This window comes from Triturus cristatus, chromosome 7, assembly GCF_964204655.1.
Source record: "Triturus cristatus chromosome 7, aTriCri1.1, whole genome shotgun sequence".
Classification (NCBI taxonomy): domain Eukaryota; kingdom Metazoa; phylum Chordata; class Amphibia; order Caudata; family Salamandridae; genus Triturus; species Triturus cristatus.
The window spans coordinates 460,218-475,345 of NC_140590.1; the positions used below are offsets into that span (position 1 = coordinate 460,218).

General features: G+C 48.0%; 1 protein-coding gene across 1 annotated transcript in view; it reads right to left on the reverse strand.

Annotated features, from left to right (window-relative positions):
* Nucleotides 1-1,424: 1,424 nt before the first annotated feature.
* Nucleotides 1,425-15,128, reverse strand: part of LOC146808655 (fish-egg lectin-like) — a 134,073-nt gene continuing 120,369 nt past the window's right edge. Inside the window, exons 3-4 of the mRNA XM_085615450.1 lie at nucleotides 6,831-7,170; nucleotides 1,425-3,231 (exon numbers count right to left, since the gene is read on the reverse strand). Of these exons, the coding sequence (XP_085471576.1) occupies nucleotides 3,087-3,231; nucleotides 6,831-7,170 (485 nt within the window). The 3' untranslated portion in view covers nucleotides 1,425-3,086. The remainder of the gene's footprint in view (nucleotides 3,232-6,830; nucleotides 7,171-15,128) is intronic.

Sequence of the window (15,128 nt, forward strand, 5' to 3'; positions counted from 1 at the left end):
TAACGTGAGATTATCACTGGAAACCCAGCGATAATCACACGTTACCTTGTTGATAGGGACAGGCAAACTTAGCCATGATATCCTCCTTCCATAGGATATCATGGCCAAGTCTGAAAATTAGCAGATGTAAAAAAGCAGCGTTAACCGCGGTTAGCGCTGCTTTTTTTGTCTCTAACAGGGTTAGCGACATTCTTGATAATAGGAGAAATGTCGCTTAGCGACATTTCTCCTATTATTTTACTCTGGAACGCCCCCTTTGCATCTCATTAGAGATGCAAGGGGAAGCGTAGAGTAAAAGGGTGCTAACATGAAAATTTGCGTGTTAGCACCCTGTTGTTGATAGGGCGCTAGTTTTATCTCTGCTTTTTTGGCTTTTAAAGCCAAAAAAGCAGAGATAAAGCCCTTGTTGATATGCCCCTAAGTTTGCCTGTCCCTATCAACAAGCTAACGTGAGATTATCGCTGGGTTTCCAGCGATAATCTCACATTAGCCTGTTAGCGTGAGGATTTTTATCGCTATTGAGATAAGCGTTGCTAATAGCACGCTATCTCAGCGATAAAAATCCACACTAGCCGGCGATAATGATCCTAGCGCTAAGTGCGCTTAGAGATAATTATCGCCGGTTGTTGTTGATATGCCCCCTGGTCTGCTTGGATGTGCATGCCCACGTACTACCCATGGACTGCCCACCCCCGGCGCTGCTTTGTGTCACTGTGAAGGAACCTTTCAGGCACTAAAGCCAAAAAAAATAAACACGTTGTGCAGGTTTGTGTGACTTTTGTTGTGAAAACACGGCAACATATTCCTTAATCTGGGCCACAATCCTAGTGAATCCGCCCTGATCCTAAATAGAGCTTATTTACATACTTCAGGGTGACGTTTCACATGGTCCAAACCTCTGGACCCTTGATGTAGAAGGTCCCTAAACGTGCAAATGCTCTTCGAAAGAGGTACACATTTAGCGCATTCTTCAGAGTTGAAGGTGGTTCAGAGATGTTTCTTCTCAGAGAAAGGCTCTACATTCATGGACGTGACTGCAAGGAAGCGACGAGACTGCAGGAGGCTGCGATGAGACTGCAAGGAAGCGAGGAGACTGCAAAAGGCTGCGATGAGACTGCAAGGAGGCGAGGAGACTGCAGGAGGCTGTGATGAGACTGCAAGGAAGCAACGAGACTGCAGGAGGCTGCGATGACACTGCAAGGAAGCGAGGAGACTGCAGGAGGCTGCGATGAGACTGCAAGGAAGCTACGAGACTGCAGGAGGCTGCGATGACACTGCAAGGAAGCGAGGAGACTGCAGGAGGCTGCGATGAGACTGCAAGGAAGCTACGAGACTGCAGGAGGCTGCGATGACACTGCAAGGAAGCGAGGAGACTGCAGGAGGCTGCGATGAGACTGCAAGGAGACGAGGAGACTGCAGGAGGCTGCGATGCTGAATTTTATTTCAAGATTCATTCACATGCCCAGATGCTGAATGCAAGAGCACATTGCTGAATTATTTATTTAGTTATTTAATTTTGATTTTAATTATTGATTTTTGTTTTTGTATTGATTTCAGATATCAAAAAACAGATATTGAACATTATTATGAACAAAGCAGTACGGATGTGAAACAGAGAAGTGGCTTAGCCATGGAGAGGGAAGACATGTGAAGAAAATAAGAGAAGTAAAGGCAAAGATTGACAGAGAGAGAAGGGCGCAGCTGGGCGGCAGAGAAGCGGAGGGATGGACATGGAGAGAAGAAGAGAGAAAGAGAAGAAAAGGAGAGCTGAGAGACAGGAAAAATGAGACAGCGAGATAGAGCTGGAAGGAGAGAGAGTGAGAGAGGTGTAGAGGGGAGCAGAGAGCTGTAGAGAGAGTTGTGATAGAGATGTAGAAAAAAGAGGGAGACATAGAGAGAGAGAGAGAGAGAGAGAGAGAGTGGGAGAGAGAGAGGGAGAAAGAGACAGACAGACCTAGAGAGAGAGATATAGGGGCATATTCTGAAGGACTTATCACCTATTTATCGGCACTTAGCGGCACAAAAGTGGCAATAGATTTATCGTCCTATCCCCAAGCTGGTACAAACTGCAGATATCACCAGTTTTCCAGCGAGAGCTGCCTCAGAAAACATCGCCACGGACGTGAGGGACAACTAACGCTAGTAATATGCAGAGTAGGCGTTCCCGTGCAAAAACACATGAAAACACCGCTTCGCGATATTCTCAATGACCAGCCAGATCTGCAATCCAAAAAACAGGCGATAAGGCGCGTTAGCAGCAGGGATTTACACCTGCCTTTTACTGGTGTTAAGCAGGACGACAACCTGCAGCATGAAAGCGAGCCCAGCCCAGAGCCACACCTGAAGACCAACACATGTCATGGAGCTACCGATCATGCAGCTCGGAGACCCAAGACGGCCAAAACACCCACCGGCACCACCCCCAGGAACCCCCCGGACCACCCCTCCTCCTGACCTCTGTTATCAGGATCCTGTTTTCCTGCGGACTGAACCGCGTCTTCTTCTTCTCCTTGCCCTTCCCTGACCCCGAGGTCCCAGGCTGGTCCTCCGTGGGGCTTGTGGGGTTCTGGCTTTCCTCTGTACTTGCTCCAGCTACCTCCATTGTGCTTCACAGTTGGTTTGGTTTTGTTTGTGTTTTTTTTCTGCTTTTATAGTGATTTTTCCTGCCTGACTGTGAATTGCAGGCCTGGCGCAGCTTACCGCTGATTTTTTTATCGCGGTTGGGCCCATGGCAACTTTTATCACATTCGGATTGAGATTATCACGGACATTTGACACATTATCGGGAAACTATCGCATGTTACCACGGTGTTGATAATACGACGTTAACACAGAGTTATTTTCCCGCGATAGACAGCGATATGAAAATTGCGTTAACCTATTTTGGCGATAATTATCTCCTGTTCCTGAGAATATCCCCCATAGAGCGACAGAGATAAAGAGAGAGGGGGAGGTGCAAGAGAGGTATTAAAATGCAACAGAGGTTTAATCATAAAGTGCACACTCGTCCCAATGACAGAAGGAAAAGGTTCCGCAGATTTTGTGATCTGTATTTAGTTGCAGGGGTCCTTCTTCTTGCCTCGGATCTAAGCTTGACATCTAAAGATCTTTTGATCTGTGGTGATCGCCCAGATCAGGCCGAGGTCCGACGACACGTGCCTGAACTGTCGGTTCTGGTATTGCAGATCGGTCCAGCTGGTTCCAGTCGGTGCAATTGCTGTTATTCCGTCCCTGAAATGGTTAGATGATGTTTAATAGAGATATTGACATCTTCTAATTCACGATATGCATTACAAGATCACCCCCAGCACATGGTGGGAGACATCCTTTACCCCGCATGCATTACTCTGTATGCCATTACCCCACATTTTTCACACCGCAAAATCTTTTACAACGCAGGGCTTTACACCACAAACTATTACAACGCATTCCCCAAAGTGGAATTAGAATAGTAAATTGTTTGTTGTAATGGGGTATGCGTTGTAATGGATTGTGTTGGCATTTTACTCTTTCTATGTGTGCTGCAGGATGCGGCAGACACAGCAAGAGGAAAAAATGAAGAGAAATAACAATATTTAACCTCGTTACACCTCACCTTGGGAGATGTACATATTTGGTGCTTCCCCAGGTTTACAAGATTTTGTAAATCTGGGGCAGCGTCAAATTCCATGGGTGTAGCATGGAAACACCCACTGCACTGACCTTGAAACGTCTCCCAAGCACAGCGTAAGGTGACGCAACGATTTGTGTTGTGTCGCCTTATTGAAGATTTATGAGGTCACTCAAAGCCAAGCAGAGTGGCTTTGCATGACTTCATGATGCAAGTCTCTCATAAATAACCCCCTCAGTGTCTACGCACAGGCAGCTACACAACTGTACAGCACATGGAGGGTAATGCCCTCCCTCAAAGAGCACATTTTTGTTACTTCTATCCTAGCTTCAGGTTGATATGGACTAAGCCTGTCTGTTTTGGACTATTTGTACTTTCTTATACATTCTTGTTGAGTCCAGTGGTGTGCCTTACAGAACTAGTACATGAGGAAAATAGGAGGACGCAACCACATTCCAATGAGTGATTGCACTCTAGACAATGCAGTGGCACCAATTTTGCATCTGTGCAACATGCACTTCTCATGAGCAATTCCTAATTCATGGCAGTGGTTGTGGGTGGCCAACAACAGCACACATCTTCTAACCAGCCCATTCTCTTCAGGACCAAGCAGCCATGCATAGTGTGAGATCACCAAGAAAGCTGACACACATCCATCTTAGTGAAAGGTGAATAGCAAACACCACTGGTTAAAAGCTTCATGTCACAGTCTCCATGGGCTAAGGCCACACACAGTGTGGGCGTGGGTCATGAGCCTGAGTGACAGCTGTTGCCACCGGCTCAACTACCTGCTGACCCTATGGCTCCCATGCCCACGCAAACCTTGTCGTAACTAGCAGCACAGCTTAGCACTAAGCCATCTCCATGGAGCTGCTGGGCCCTGTGGTGGATGCAGGCACTGCTCAATCAGCAGCTGCACAAGGGAGTTTCAAGTCCCAGCACCTCTGAGGTGGGAGCGGGACCACTGCTGGTCATCTGGATGGAGCTGGAGAACATGGCACTTCTGCTGCTTGGTGCCTGTCGGTTATGGTGGAGCTGGGGTGGGCACCTGGCCAGCACTGGTGAGAGACAAAAGTGGAAGGCTACCACCCTGCCGTGCATGAAGAGACAGGGCTTTACTTGCAACAGCAGTGGCAGAGCAGGGGTCCCCCTACATAGCATAGAAGCCAGAAAGGAGGGGCGCACATCCCAGGCAGGGGAGCACTGCATCCTTCAGGCTGAAACATGCAATGGGTTTGACGTCACCAAAGACAGGTGAGGTCTAGCTGGTGAGCAAGGGAGCGGGCTGGAGGCTTGCGATTTTTGGGGGGGGCATGGTAAAGATTGACAGAGCATGTCTGTGCAAGGGTGCCTGTCGGTTAAGAGTCATTTGAGGGGATTTGGTAGAGGCCTAAGAGAAGGTGGAAGCTTTGGTGGAGTGTCGGTGCATGTGAGGGGAGGGGTGGTTCGAGAAGTGCTTCAGCGGATGAGTGACAGGCAGTGACTGGGCAGAGTGGTGGGTTAGTTCGATAAATGATCCCCCTGCGTCTCACGCTGGAAGGTATATTGGATGATATTGGAGTCGGACCTGTGACCCCCGTTCCTGTGTGTGATCAGGGGTCTGGTCTGGTCTTTCAGATCACAGTCTGGGAGGGAGAGGATTGATGCTCGGCAGGTACTGGGTACCATTTTGGATTACTCTGGCACGTTTCCCATTGTGTATGGGCTTGACAATGCATGATGTGCATTCAAAGGAGTAGCAAATATGTGGTCCTCTGGGATAGGGACAGTGGCCACTCTCCTATGACTATCCCCTGACAAGTAAAATTCATTATATTGAGTATATTTGGGCTCTGCTTTACTCACGTCAAGGAAGCAGCAGGGACTCACGACTGCATTGACCTCCAAGGAGAAGAGTGTAGACTGCCTGGTTTACTGAGACATTTGTGGGATCAAGCTTCATGGAGGTGGGGGGTATGGGAGGTGCAGACGTCTGCATTGACCTCCAACGAGAAGAGTGTAGACTGCCTGGTGAACTGAGACGTTTGTGGGATCAAGCTTCATGGAGGTGGGGGGTATGGGAGGTGCAGACGTCTGCATTGACCTCCAACGAGAAGAGTGTAGACTGCCTGGTGAACTGAGACGTTTGTGGGATCAAGCTTCATGGAGGTGGGGGGTATGGGAGGAATTCACTTCTGCTTTACCCACAGCTCAAGCAGAGAGTGCACGTCAAGGCAGCAGGAAGGACTCACGACTGCATTGACCTCCAACGAGAAGAGTGTAGGATGCCTGGTGTACTGAGAGGTTTTGGTGGGGTCATGTTTCAGGTAGGTGGTGGGTATGGGAGGGACACACGTCTGCATTGACCTCCAAGGAGCAGAGTGTAGACTGCCTGGTGTACTGAGAGGTTTTGGTGGGGTCATGTTTCAGGTAGGTGGTGGGTATACAGAAGTGGATGATGTCCGGGCAGTGTTTGTGAGATTGGACGTCAGGAGCAGAGGAGATGTGTGGATAACTGTCCATGGATGCGAGACGTATAGATTCCTATACGGTCTGTTGGAGTGCAAGTGTTTCATTTTAATGTAGGTTAATTAAGAATGTGGCAAGTTAAATTATGTAAAACTGTCCCTGGATTAGAGCTTTGCTTCTTATGTTCAAGTTTTTTGTTTAAAATATAGACTCAAATTGCAGGATGTGTTAGAATGTTCTTCTAAATCAAGCTCCACTACTAATAATCAAGGAATAAGATGCAAGGATGTGGTGTGCAGAAAAAGCAACATATATTCCTGCACATTGGCTTCTTCCCGGCTAGGTGGGTGAACAGGAATTATAATCTAATGACTTGTGCTGTTGTGGACCTGAGTGGTCTCACTCACTGTTGACCTTGCAATCTGTTTCGCTTAAATGGAATTCTACAGATTGGAATGTATGCTACGTTTATATGAGTGGGCAGTGAAAACTGCTAAATGCTCACCTCACCATGGGATGGGAGAGTTTTTGTTCTTATTTTTGAAAATAGAAAGAGAAAACTGTTTGGGTCAGGGCTCTGTTCTGCTGATGGAGTCCGCACCAAACAGTGGATGCATTGACACAAACTGTTGTGACGGCAATTCCTGGCAGCCCTTCATATACAGGCTCACAGTATCTACGGCTGATGGCCCTCGCCCCGCATCAGCATGCATGTCTGTCTCTCTCAACAATAGCAGACCATCAGCATTTCCTTCAATTCTCATGACTTTACCTTCGATACAGTACACCCGCGCCGTTGACTCCATATACAGACCCATCGCTCCCAACTTCAATCATGACAAGGCTACCACTGATGGCTTGCCAGCTGGTGCCAGCGCAGAAGTTTGGGCTTGTGGAGGATCGGTAGTAGATGTTATTGGCTGCGTTCACTCCCCAGCAGCCCAGAGGGCCACAGCTGTAGTACTTTAGGCTCCCTGGAATGTTGGTCCAGGGCAATGGTGAGCCACCATTCGCTGACACCGTGGCACTTTCAACCAGGCAGTAAATGTCGTTATTGGTGTTGGCCCCTGCTACAAACCGCGCTCCACCAGCATCAATCTGCTTCAGCAACCCTGAAACAAAGGTAAGAAATGGTAAGACCAAAAACACCCTAAATATATTCCTTCACTATTCATGGGAAGAGTATGTGAGCAGCAGGAAATGATACCCAGCAGGTGTAATGTGTTCAGCAATGCTGCTAAGCCCTGCCTTGTTGGTGGCACCCAGCAGTTGCACCTCCCTGCTATGTATCTGAGACACTGGTTCCAACCACCACTGGTTATTTTATGAAAAGTGTGTTGTGCAATAAATGGTCATTCTTCCAATGCAATAGGTGAGGCATCCAATGCACAGGGGTCTTTATTTGAAGTGTATAAGAGAAATCTTGCCATAGGTATATCTGTATGTATTATTTGTATCCCATAGACATAGCCATGAGGTAAACCAGAGAGCGCACATAGCTGCAGCCGTGTGGGAGCAGCATGACTCGTCCTGCAGAGACTGCAGCTTTCCGCAGCTCACAGACCTCTGTCTTCACTTGGAGTTGTGGTCGAGCATTAAGGCTTTGACCACAAAGAGAGAGATCCATGGGCTGCTTGGTAGACTGAGTAAGATGGGCTGTAGTGAGTAATCACCATTCACCTAAAATGAAAAGGTGGCGGGCCTACACACAGTCCCATCTTGTGTCATCCACTGAGGCATGTTGCATGTGAGTCATGTGTTTTATGTTCAATTTACAGGTATCTTTTTTTACTCCTTGTTCTTCTTCTTCAAGTCACCTTTAAACTAATATAGAGGCTATTTCATGCTGCTAGGTAAATAAATATCAAAGTCCACTGCTGGCTACAAAGCAGAGAATATGTACTATTTGGCCTACGGCTGCGCAAAAAAACTTCACTATTTACCTAACAGCAGGCAAGGTAGCAGAGATTATGTAATATTCGGCCATGACAATAGCAAAGAAACTTTGCTATTTACCCAGCTGCTGGCTAGATAGCAGTGGCCATGTACTACTTGGCTAGTGACCATGCAAATAACAAAGAGACTATGCTGTTTACTTGGCTGCCTACTAAAGTAGAGAAGATCACAGACTTTTCCACCAGCTACCATGCAAATACCTAAGAAACGTCACTTTTACCTGTCCGCCGAAAAAATAGCAGAGAATGTACTCTTCGCACACAGCATGAAAATAGCGAAGCGATTTCACTGCTTACCTGGTCGCTAGCTAAATAGCAGAGATCATGTATAATTTCTTGTTTGAGTCTCTACTTCCACCACCATTTGGCCATCCCTATGCATCTTTGCAATGTCTCAATCTCCCTGACAGTCTTTTGTTTCTGTTTCACCTACACTCCTGTACTGTCTGTGCCTTATGAATTCCTCAGTGTTTTCACTCTAATACTCCTGTTGTTTTGGACTCCTGGCTCCCTTCCATCGCAGCCTCTGCATATAATGTATTTTTCTTTGCAAGCACAGGCAAATCCTGATCCACTTCAGTTTCATGATTGTTCCAGATTATACCTGCTTCCCTACCTCATACTTGCACGTGCAGTCTTTCTGTGACGGTGGGTGGTAACACCGGGGAAGACCATCACTGCAGGCCAGCTGAGGGCCAAAAAACTGAACACGCCTTTTATTCTTCACAGATTGTTCAATTGAGCATGGTAGTAACACCAAATATTAGGTAATCAATCAATCAGGGGTTTATAAAGTGTGAATACGCATCCATGAGGGTTTCAAGGTGTTGAAGGGGGAGGGGGTTGCTGATCCGTCTGGGCGCTGGGGTTCAGTCGAAGAGCCAGGTCTTGAGATCCTTTCTGAATTGGGTCAGCGACGGGAATTGCCTGAGGTGGAGAGTCGGGGTGTTCCAGGACTTGGCATGGAAGTTGGAGGAGGATCTTCCTCCTGCTCTGGTCTTGTGGATCAGAGGGACGCAGGCCAGGACCAGTTGGGTGGAGCCGCGGTGCCTGGTGGGGGTGTGTAATGAGAGATGGTGGTTCAGATCTGCTGGTCCTGCTTCGCGGAGGGCTTTGTAAGCGTGTATTAGGAGCTTAAAAGCGATTCTGTTCTTGACTGGGAGCCAGTGGAGTTTCTGGGGGACGCCGGCATAGAGTGCATTGCCGTAGTCGAGTCTACTGCTGATGACGTTGTGGATGACCGCCTTTCTGGATTCGGTGGGGATCCATCTGAGGGGTATATTTACAAAATTTGCTGCTAACCAGTTTTTGTGTTGGTTAGCGGCAATTTTATTAACGCTTTTATCGCCAAAAACTATCGCCCTATTAGCGACATATTTACAATACGTGGCTACCTGGCGATAGTATCAGCTAGCCGTGATGAAAACTGCCCCTAACACTAGCGTCAAGGCGATAAAAATATTGACATTAGCTTGAGAAAAATGACGAAAGGCCAATGAGCGGCAAAAAAATCGTGTTCGTCAGCTCAATGTCACTTTTCAGACTCTAGAAGCATAAATCCACCTCTAATGAAAAAATAAAATAAAAACAATGGAATGCAGAATGGAGCAGCCAGGGCCAAGTTCAGCACAGGTCAACAACCCCCCTCTAAACTCAGCAACAGCCAGTATGACCAGCCAGATTCCCAGGGGAAGAGGAAATTCAGAATCAGGGCCTCATTTAGGAAAAGAGGCGCATCACGGGGAAAAAACAGTGATGCAGCACTTTTTAGAGCGCCATCCTTGCGACACCATGGCAGCCGATGCCTGGAAGCAGGGACAGTCTCCAGAGGCCTCGCTGGGCCTGCGTCTGAGACCCGGAGTGGGAGGCGGTGGTGCTGTGGAGTCGCTGCAGTCTGATGGTCGAGGTGGGCCACATCAGGCCCAAGCCTGTGGGCTGTGGCGGTAGACAATGAGGCGTCGGCGATTGCCCTTAACTTGTGGTGAAGTCTGGCAGGTTGCATGGAGACCCATTGGTGACCTGTGTGAGAAAACCACCTGGCACCACTTGGAGCTGCGATCAGTAGAAGCGCTCCTACGCACCAACGTAGGGAGGTCTGCATTACATAACACATGCCACCACTACATCGGGGTGCACGGAGGAGATTGCCAATGGTTGGCCGCGCCTCTCTGCATCACAGGCTGGAGGATGTGGTGCTGCTAGGATGCTGTGGAGGGTGAGGTCCCTAAACTGCGCTGAACTTGTGTTGTGGGAGCGCTGCAATTTCACGTGTAAGGGGGTCCATTTGCATCACCTGCATCAGGAGGTTCGCCAGCGGACTTAGCAGCAACTGCTGTTCCGAGGCTTCTGAAATCCCACCTGGCTGAGGCCCCTGCTGGCTGAGGCACAGAATCAGAGAGAGTGTAGCAGATTGAGGCCTGGTGGCAATGTCCAGATTAGGAGAGGAGAAGGTGGGGCATGGAGCAGAAGAGGTCCAGGTGTTAAGTCGGGCCGAAGCCTAGCACCTGTGGGTGGGGTGCAGAATGTGCCCTGAGAAATTCCAGTGCTCTGGCTGACCTACATCACCAAGGGCACCGCACAAGACTGGTGGGGGACTCCATCAACTTGCTCAAGTCACTGGTATCGGCTGTAGGTGGCGGCGGGTGCCAGGGGCACGGGGGTTGGTTCAGGCACAGGCTCTTGAGCATGCAGCTTGATTGCAGTCACTCACTGAGGCACAGGGGAACACTGAATCTGATTGCCACTGTTAGATGGGAGGAGGCGACCGTGTGGTACTGTCTTTCTTCATCCCCTGGTAGTGAGCTCTTGTGTGCACAGGGAATTTCCACTGGTGTCGAATGAATGAAGATTCTTAGCTAGCATACACCTGACTCAAGGAGAGGGGCAGCTAGCCATATTGCACTGCACTGCATGTTATACATAGTGCCTGGGCGTCTGGCGCATGGCATGTTATACATAGTGCCTGGGCATCTGGCGCAACGATGGCCCACCTGCAGAAGGAGACTGCGTCGACATGTGGCCACTCCTACGTGTCAGTGAACTGAGCGGCTGCAGATCGCTGGCCGCGAGAGGCTAGTGACAGTGGACAGCATGAACTCCAAACTAGACCCTGTGCCTACAGTGGGTACCTCCCTCGAACAAACGGGCACTTCCTTTGAGGGCCGCATAGACAAAATCACAGTTGCCTTCCCTTGAGCTAGCAGATCATCACAAGCTGAGTTACAAGGTACACAACATTGAGCAAGAACTGGCCAAAGTCCCCCCCGAGTACCCTGAGTGCAGCATTGGAGGTGGAGCAGCTAATGGCACATGTAAGTCACTGACAAAAATGTTGGAGCATGCGGAGGGCCGCTCCCAGTGTAATAACGTGAGGGTGTCGGATCTGCCAGAGAAAGTAGAAGGGGATGATGCAGCGGCATATACTGAGACATGGTTGTATGACCGACTGCCAGCAGGTGAAATCTCCCCATTCTTTGGTGTGGAGTAGACTTATCGAGTGCCAGTGTGGCACACGCTGCTGGGGGCAGGTCCTAGACCTTTTCTATTCCGCCTCCTACAGGGATCGACACTGTCCTGAGGAAGGTACGCAAGATGGGGGAGGTGAAAGTGGATTACACCACAGTTATTTTCTTCACTAACTACGTCACAGAGGTGCAGAGGCAGAGGGGCTCGTCTCTAGTGGTTAAGAGATGCCTCCGAGAGTTAGGCATCTAATACTCCCTGTTCTACCACTAAAGGCTGCAAGTGAGCTCAGACGTTGATATGAAAATCATTGACCTGGCTGAAATCTACTGCTCACCAGGTGCTGCGGATAGGGAGTGAAGGATTTGCAGAACAAGCTGTCATTCATGGAGCCAGTCGTACAGGGAGGTGTAGGAAGAGCAGGTGTTGTACCACAAGTACAAGCCACTTCCAATCTGCATCAGGTTATACAAGCGGAAAAGACGCTGCATGCAGAGGCAATGATGCGCAATCGAGCTTAGATTCAGGATCCCGACACTTCCTCTGAATGCTCCCTCAGCTATTTGGGCTCCACTGCAATGTGGTTATCCGGTGCAGAGTCCGCTCAGCCCCCAGATGGGACTCCTCAGACAGCAGATGATCTAATTTATTGTTGACTGGTTGTGCGTCTCTCTTTCTTCCACAGTTACAGACAGCTTAGGAGAGTCTCTGGTTTTCTGCAGTTCCTGGTCTCCAGTTTCCTGTTGCTGAAGTTCTGGTGTTCTGAGGTTAGCACTTAGAGGAATCAGGTCCAGTTGTCACCCAAAGGGAACAGAGCAGTTGTTCAGGTGGGTGATGCGTGTCTGGGGTGGTGGTGCTGGTCTCATTGATGCTCTGAGCTGCAATGGCAGGTGGTCCATGGCTTAGTTGACCTTGCCCAGGATGAACTGTGGGAGTTCTTCTATTATCCAAGGGCCTCATTTACAAGGCTCTAGTGGCACTCAGGTGGTGCCATGTGCCAAAGCATGTTTACAAGGGCACGTAAAGCCACTTTACGTGGCTTTTCAGGGACTTGTAAATATGTGCCCCTTTCAAACATTAAACAGTGTGAAAGTGGCATTCAATGGGTGTTGCTGTGGGCGTTGCCACGCCAAACCAATGGAATCTGAAGCATTCCTAGGTTTATGAGAAACCGTAAACCTGCGGAATACATCAGAATCTAACACCACCCCAAGGGTGGTGCTTAGGAGGCGCTACGAGGAGAAATGTTTTAATTTCTCCTCTTATTTGCACTTCTTTTATATGTGCAGTATTTTGCAGCACACAGAGAAAGAGGAAATACAAGAAAGTATGCTAGTGGCTATTAAAATAGCATATAAACCTAATACATTTCATGGCTGCTGATTAAATAGCAGATATTTTATACTGTTTTACAGGCAGTCTGGTATACAGCAAAAATAATTCAGTATTTCCCAGCTGCTGGCTAAATATCACAAATGATATATGGTTTGGCTGATGGTCTTGCAAATAGACAACAACTAACAATTATTCTCCTGGTGGCTTTGCAAATAGCAGATTGTGTGCTCAGCTCGGCAGGTGTAACAACAAGTGTTCCTATAGTTCCTCAAAAAAGGAGAGTGGTGTCAGCAAGAAGGCTGGCGTAAATTAGAAGCACCGTGTAGACCTAATTGGAAAATCCATATGTCGGATTTGAATGCCCTCACACACCCTTGCAGGTGTCATGCTTCATCATTTGGGCTGCTCCTCGTCGGGCCGGCGGTGCAATGCCCGACGGGCTCCCTCGAAGGGGCACTTTAGCAGAGATCTTTAATCCGACTGCCGTATTGGTGAAGTGCGGGTGTGGGGCCTGTTAGATGTAGATATAAGGTAGTGTGATTAAAATGAGGTGAGGAGTGCCTAGTGAGAACGAATTTTATTCTGGTGGCCTCCTACCTGGGATTAAAAACGTGTGTACATAGCACTTATACGGGTGTAATGTCCCGGATTAAAGTGGCATGTAACTGTCAGAAGTTGGTCAACATGTTTCTCGCAGAGTATCTCTACTCGTGATTCTTCAGGACCTTATCAAAGGGAAAAAAGGATAATATCTACATTTATGAACCTATTCAGGTCAGGGTTGTAAATAGTCTACGTATTTAGACTCAATACCTGTTGATGTCAGGAACTACCTGAAAAGAAAAAGGTATGGTTAAATATTAAAACAAGTGCTTCGGTATAAAAAGGTTCGTATGATAGCCTTCAATGTGACTCACACTCTGTGACTTAAGTAAAATGTGGTGCAGAGTCGCAGCATCCATCAAACTTTATAAAACGACGAAGTGGTGGATCCCTTGGTGAGCTAAAGTGACTACTCGCCAAAGTGGAACATCTATTAAAAGCAGCAGGCATCCGTACATTGAAGACTCACCCTAATCGGTTATAAGCCTGTCATCAACAGTACTCGGTGGACTGTACATGGGATTGTGTTCCTCAAAGTCATAGGACTAAATTGAAACGAGAGTTGCATAAATCATGTGGTCTGGTGTGGTAGTTTGTTTGAGCAAAAAGAGGATAAAACACTATAAAGTGGTATGTTAAGCGAAAAAGGGCTGATGTGGGAGGGGCTTCCATGAGCAATAATAAAATACATGGAAACTACCTCTTGTACACAGTGTCTGAAGGCACTTGGGCCTCATATCAACTGATCATGTGTGTGTTCTGAGACTCGGAGGGACTTAAAACTAAGTCATAGGGTCAGCATCTGAGTGTAAAGAGGAATTACCCTTCGTTCTGGGAGAGCATTGTTATGTTATGTTATGTTATTTTTTATTTATAGAGCGCACAGATGCCACAGTCAAGCGGCGTCCCGGCGCTACAAAGGACGAGCAACATAACAGCCAATGTATCAGACCAGCCGAACCCCTAGACCAGAGGAAACAGGAATGTTTTTACAGCTTTCCTGAAAAGAAACAAGTCAGAAATAGATCGAATACTAACCGGCAATGTATTCCAGAGGCTAGCCGCCAAAACACTGAATGAGCGACCGCCCATTCTAGCTTTTTTAAAGCGGGGAACTTTAGCTAGAAATTGTCCTGTTGAACGTAGTGTTCTGGCAGGAGTATAGTATGATATGGTCTGAGCTAGGATAGGAGGGGAAGACAACTTCAGAATTTTAAAAGCCAGACACAGTACTTTAAATTGTATCCTCTGCCTGACGGGCAACCAATGAAGATCGGAGATAGAACGCCTAACTGAGCAGAACTTTGGCAGCCCGATCAGCATTCGAGCAGCTGCATTTTGCACACGCTGAAGGCGTGTGGGCTCTGCTTGATTGGTGCCCAATAAAAGTGCACTGGCATAATCCAACCTAGAAAGGATCATAGCCTGCACTATGAGTTGCCTGGTTGCAGCGTCTAAGAATTTAAAAATAGGCCTGAGACTCTGAAGAACGCCAAAACAGGTACCCGCCACTTTCTTTGTGTGGGGGATGAATGAAAGATTGGTGTCGAGCAGGATCCCCAGATTCTTCACCTGGGATACTGGCGCAGGAGTTTGGCCAAGCTCTGACGGCCACCAGTTATCTCCCCAGAGATGGATTTCTTTTCCCAGCACCAGCACTTCGGTTTTAGCTGCATTAAGTTGGAGACGATTATCGGTCATCCAACTTGCCACCT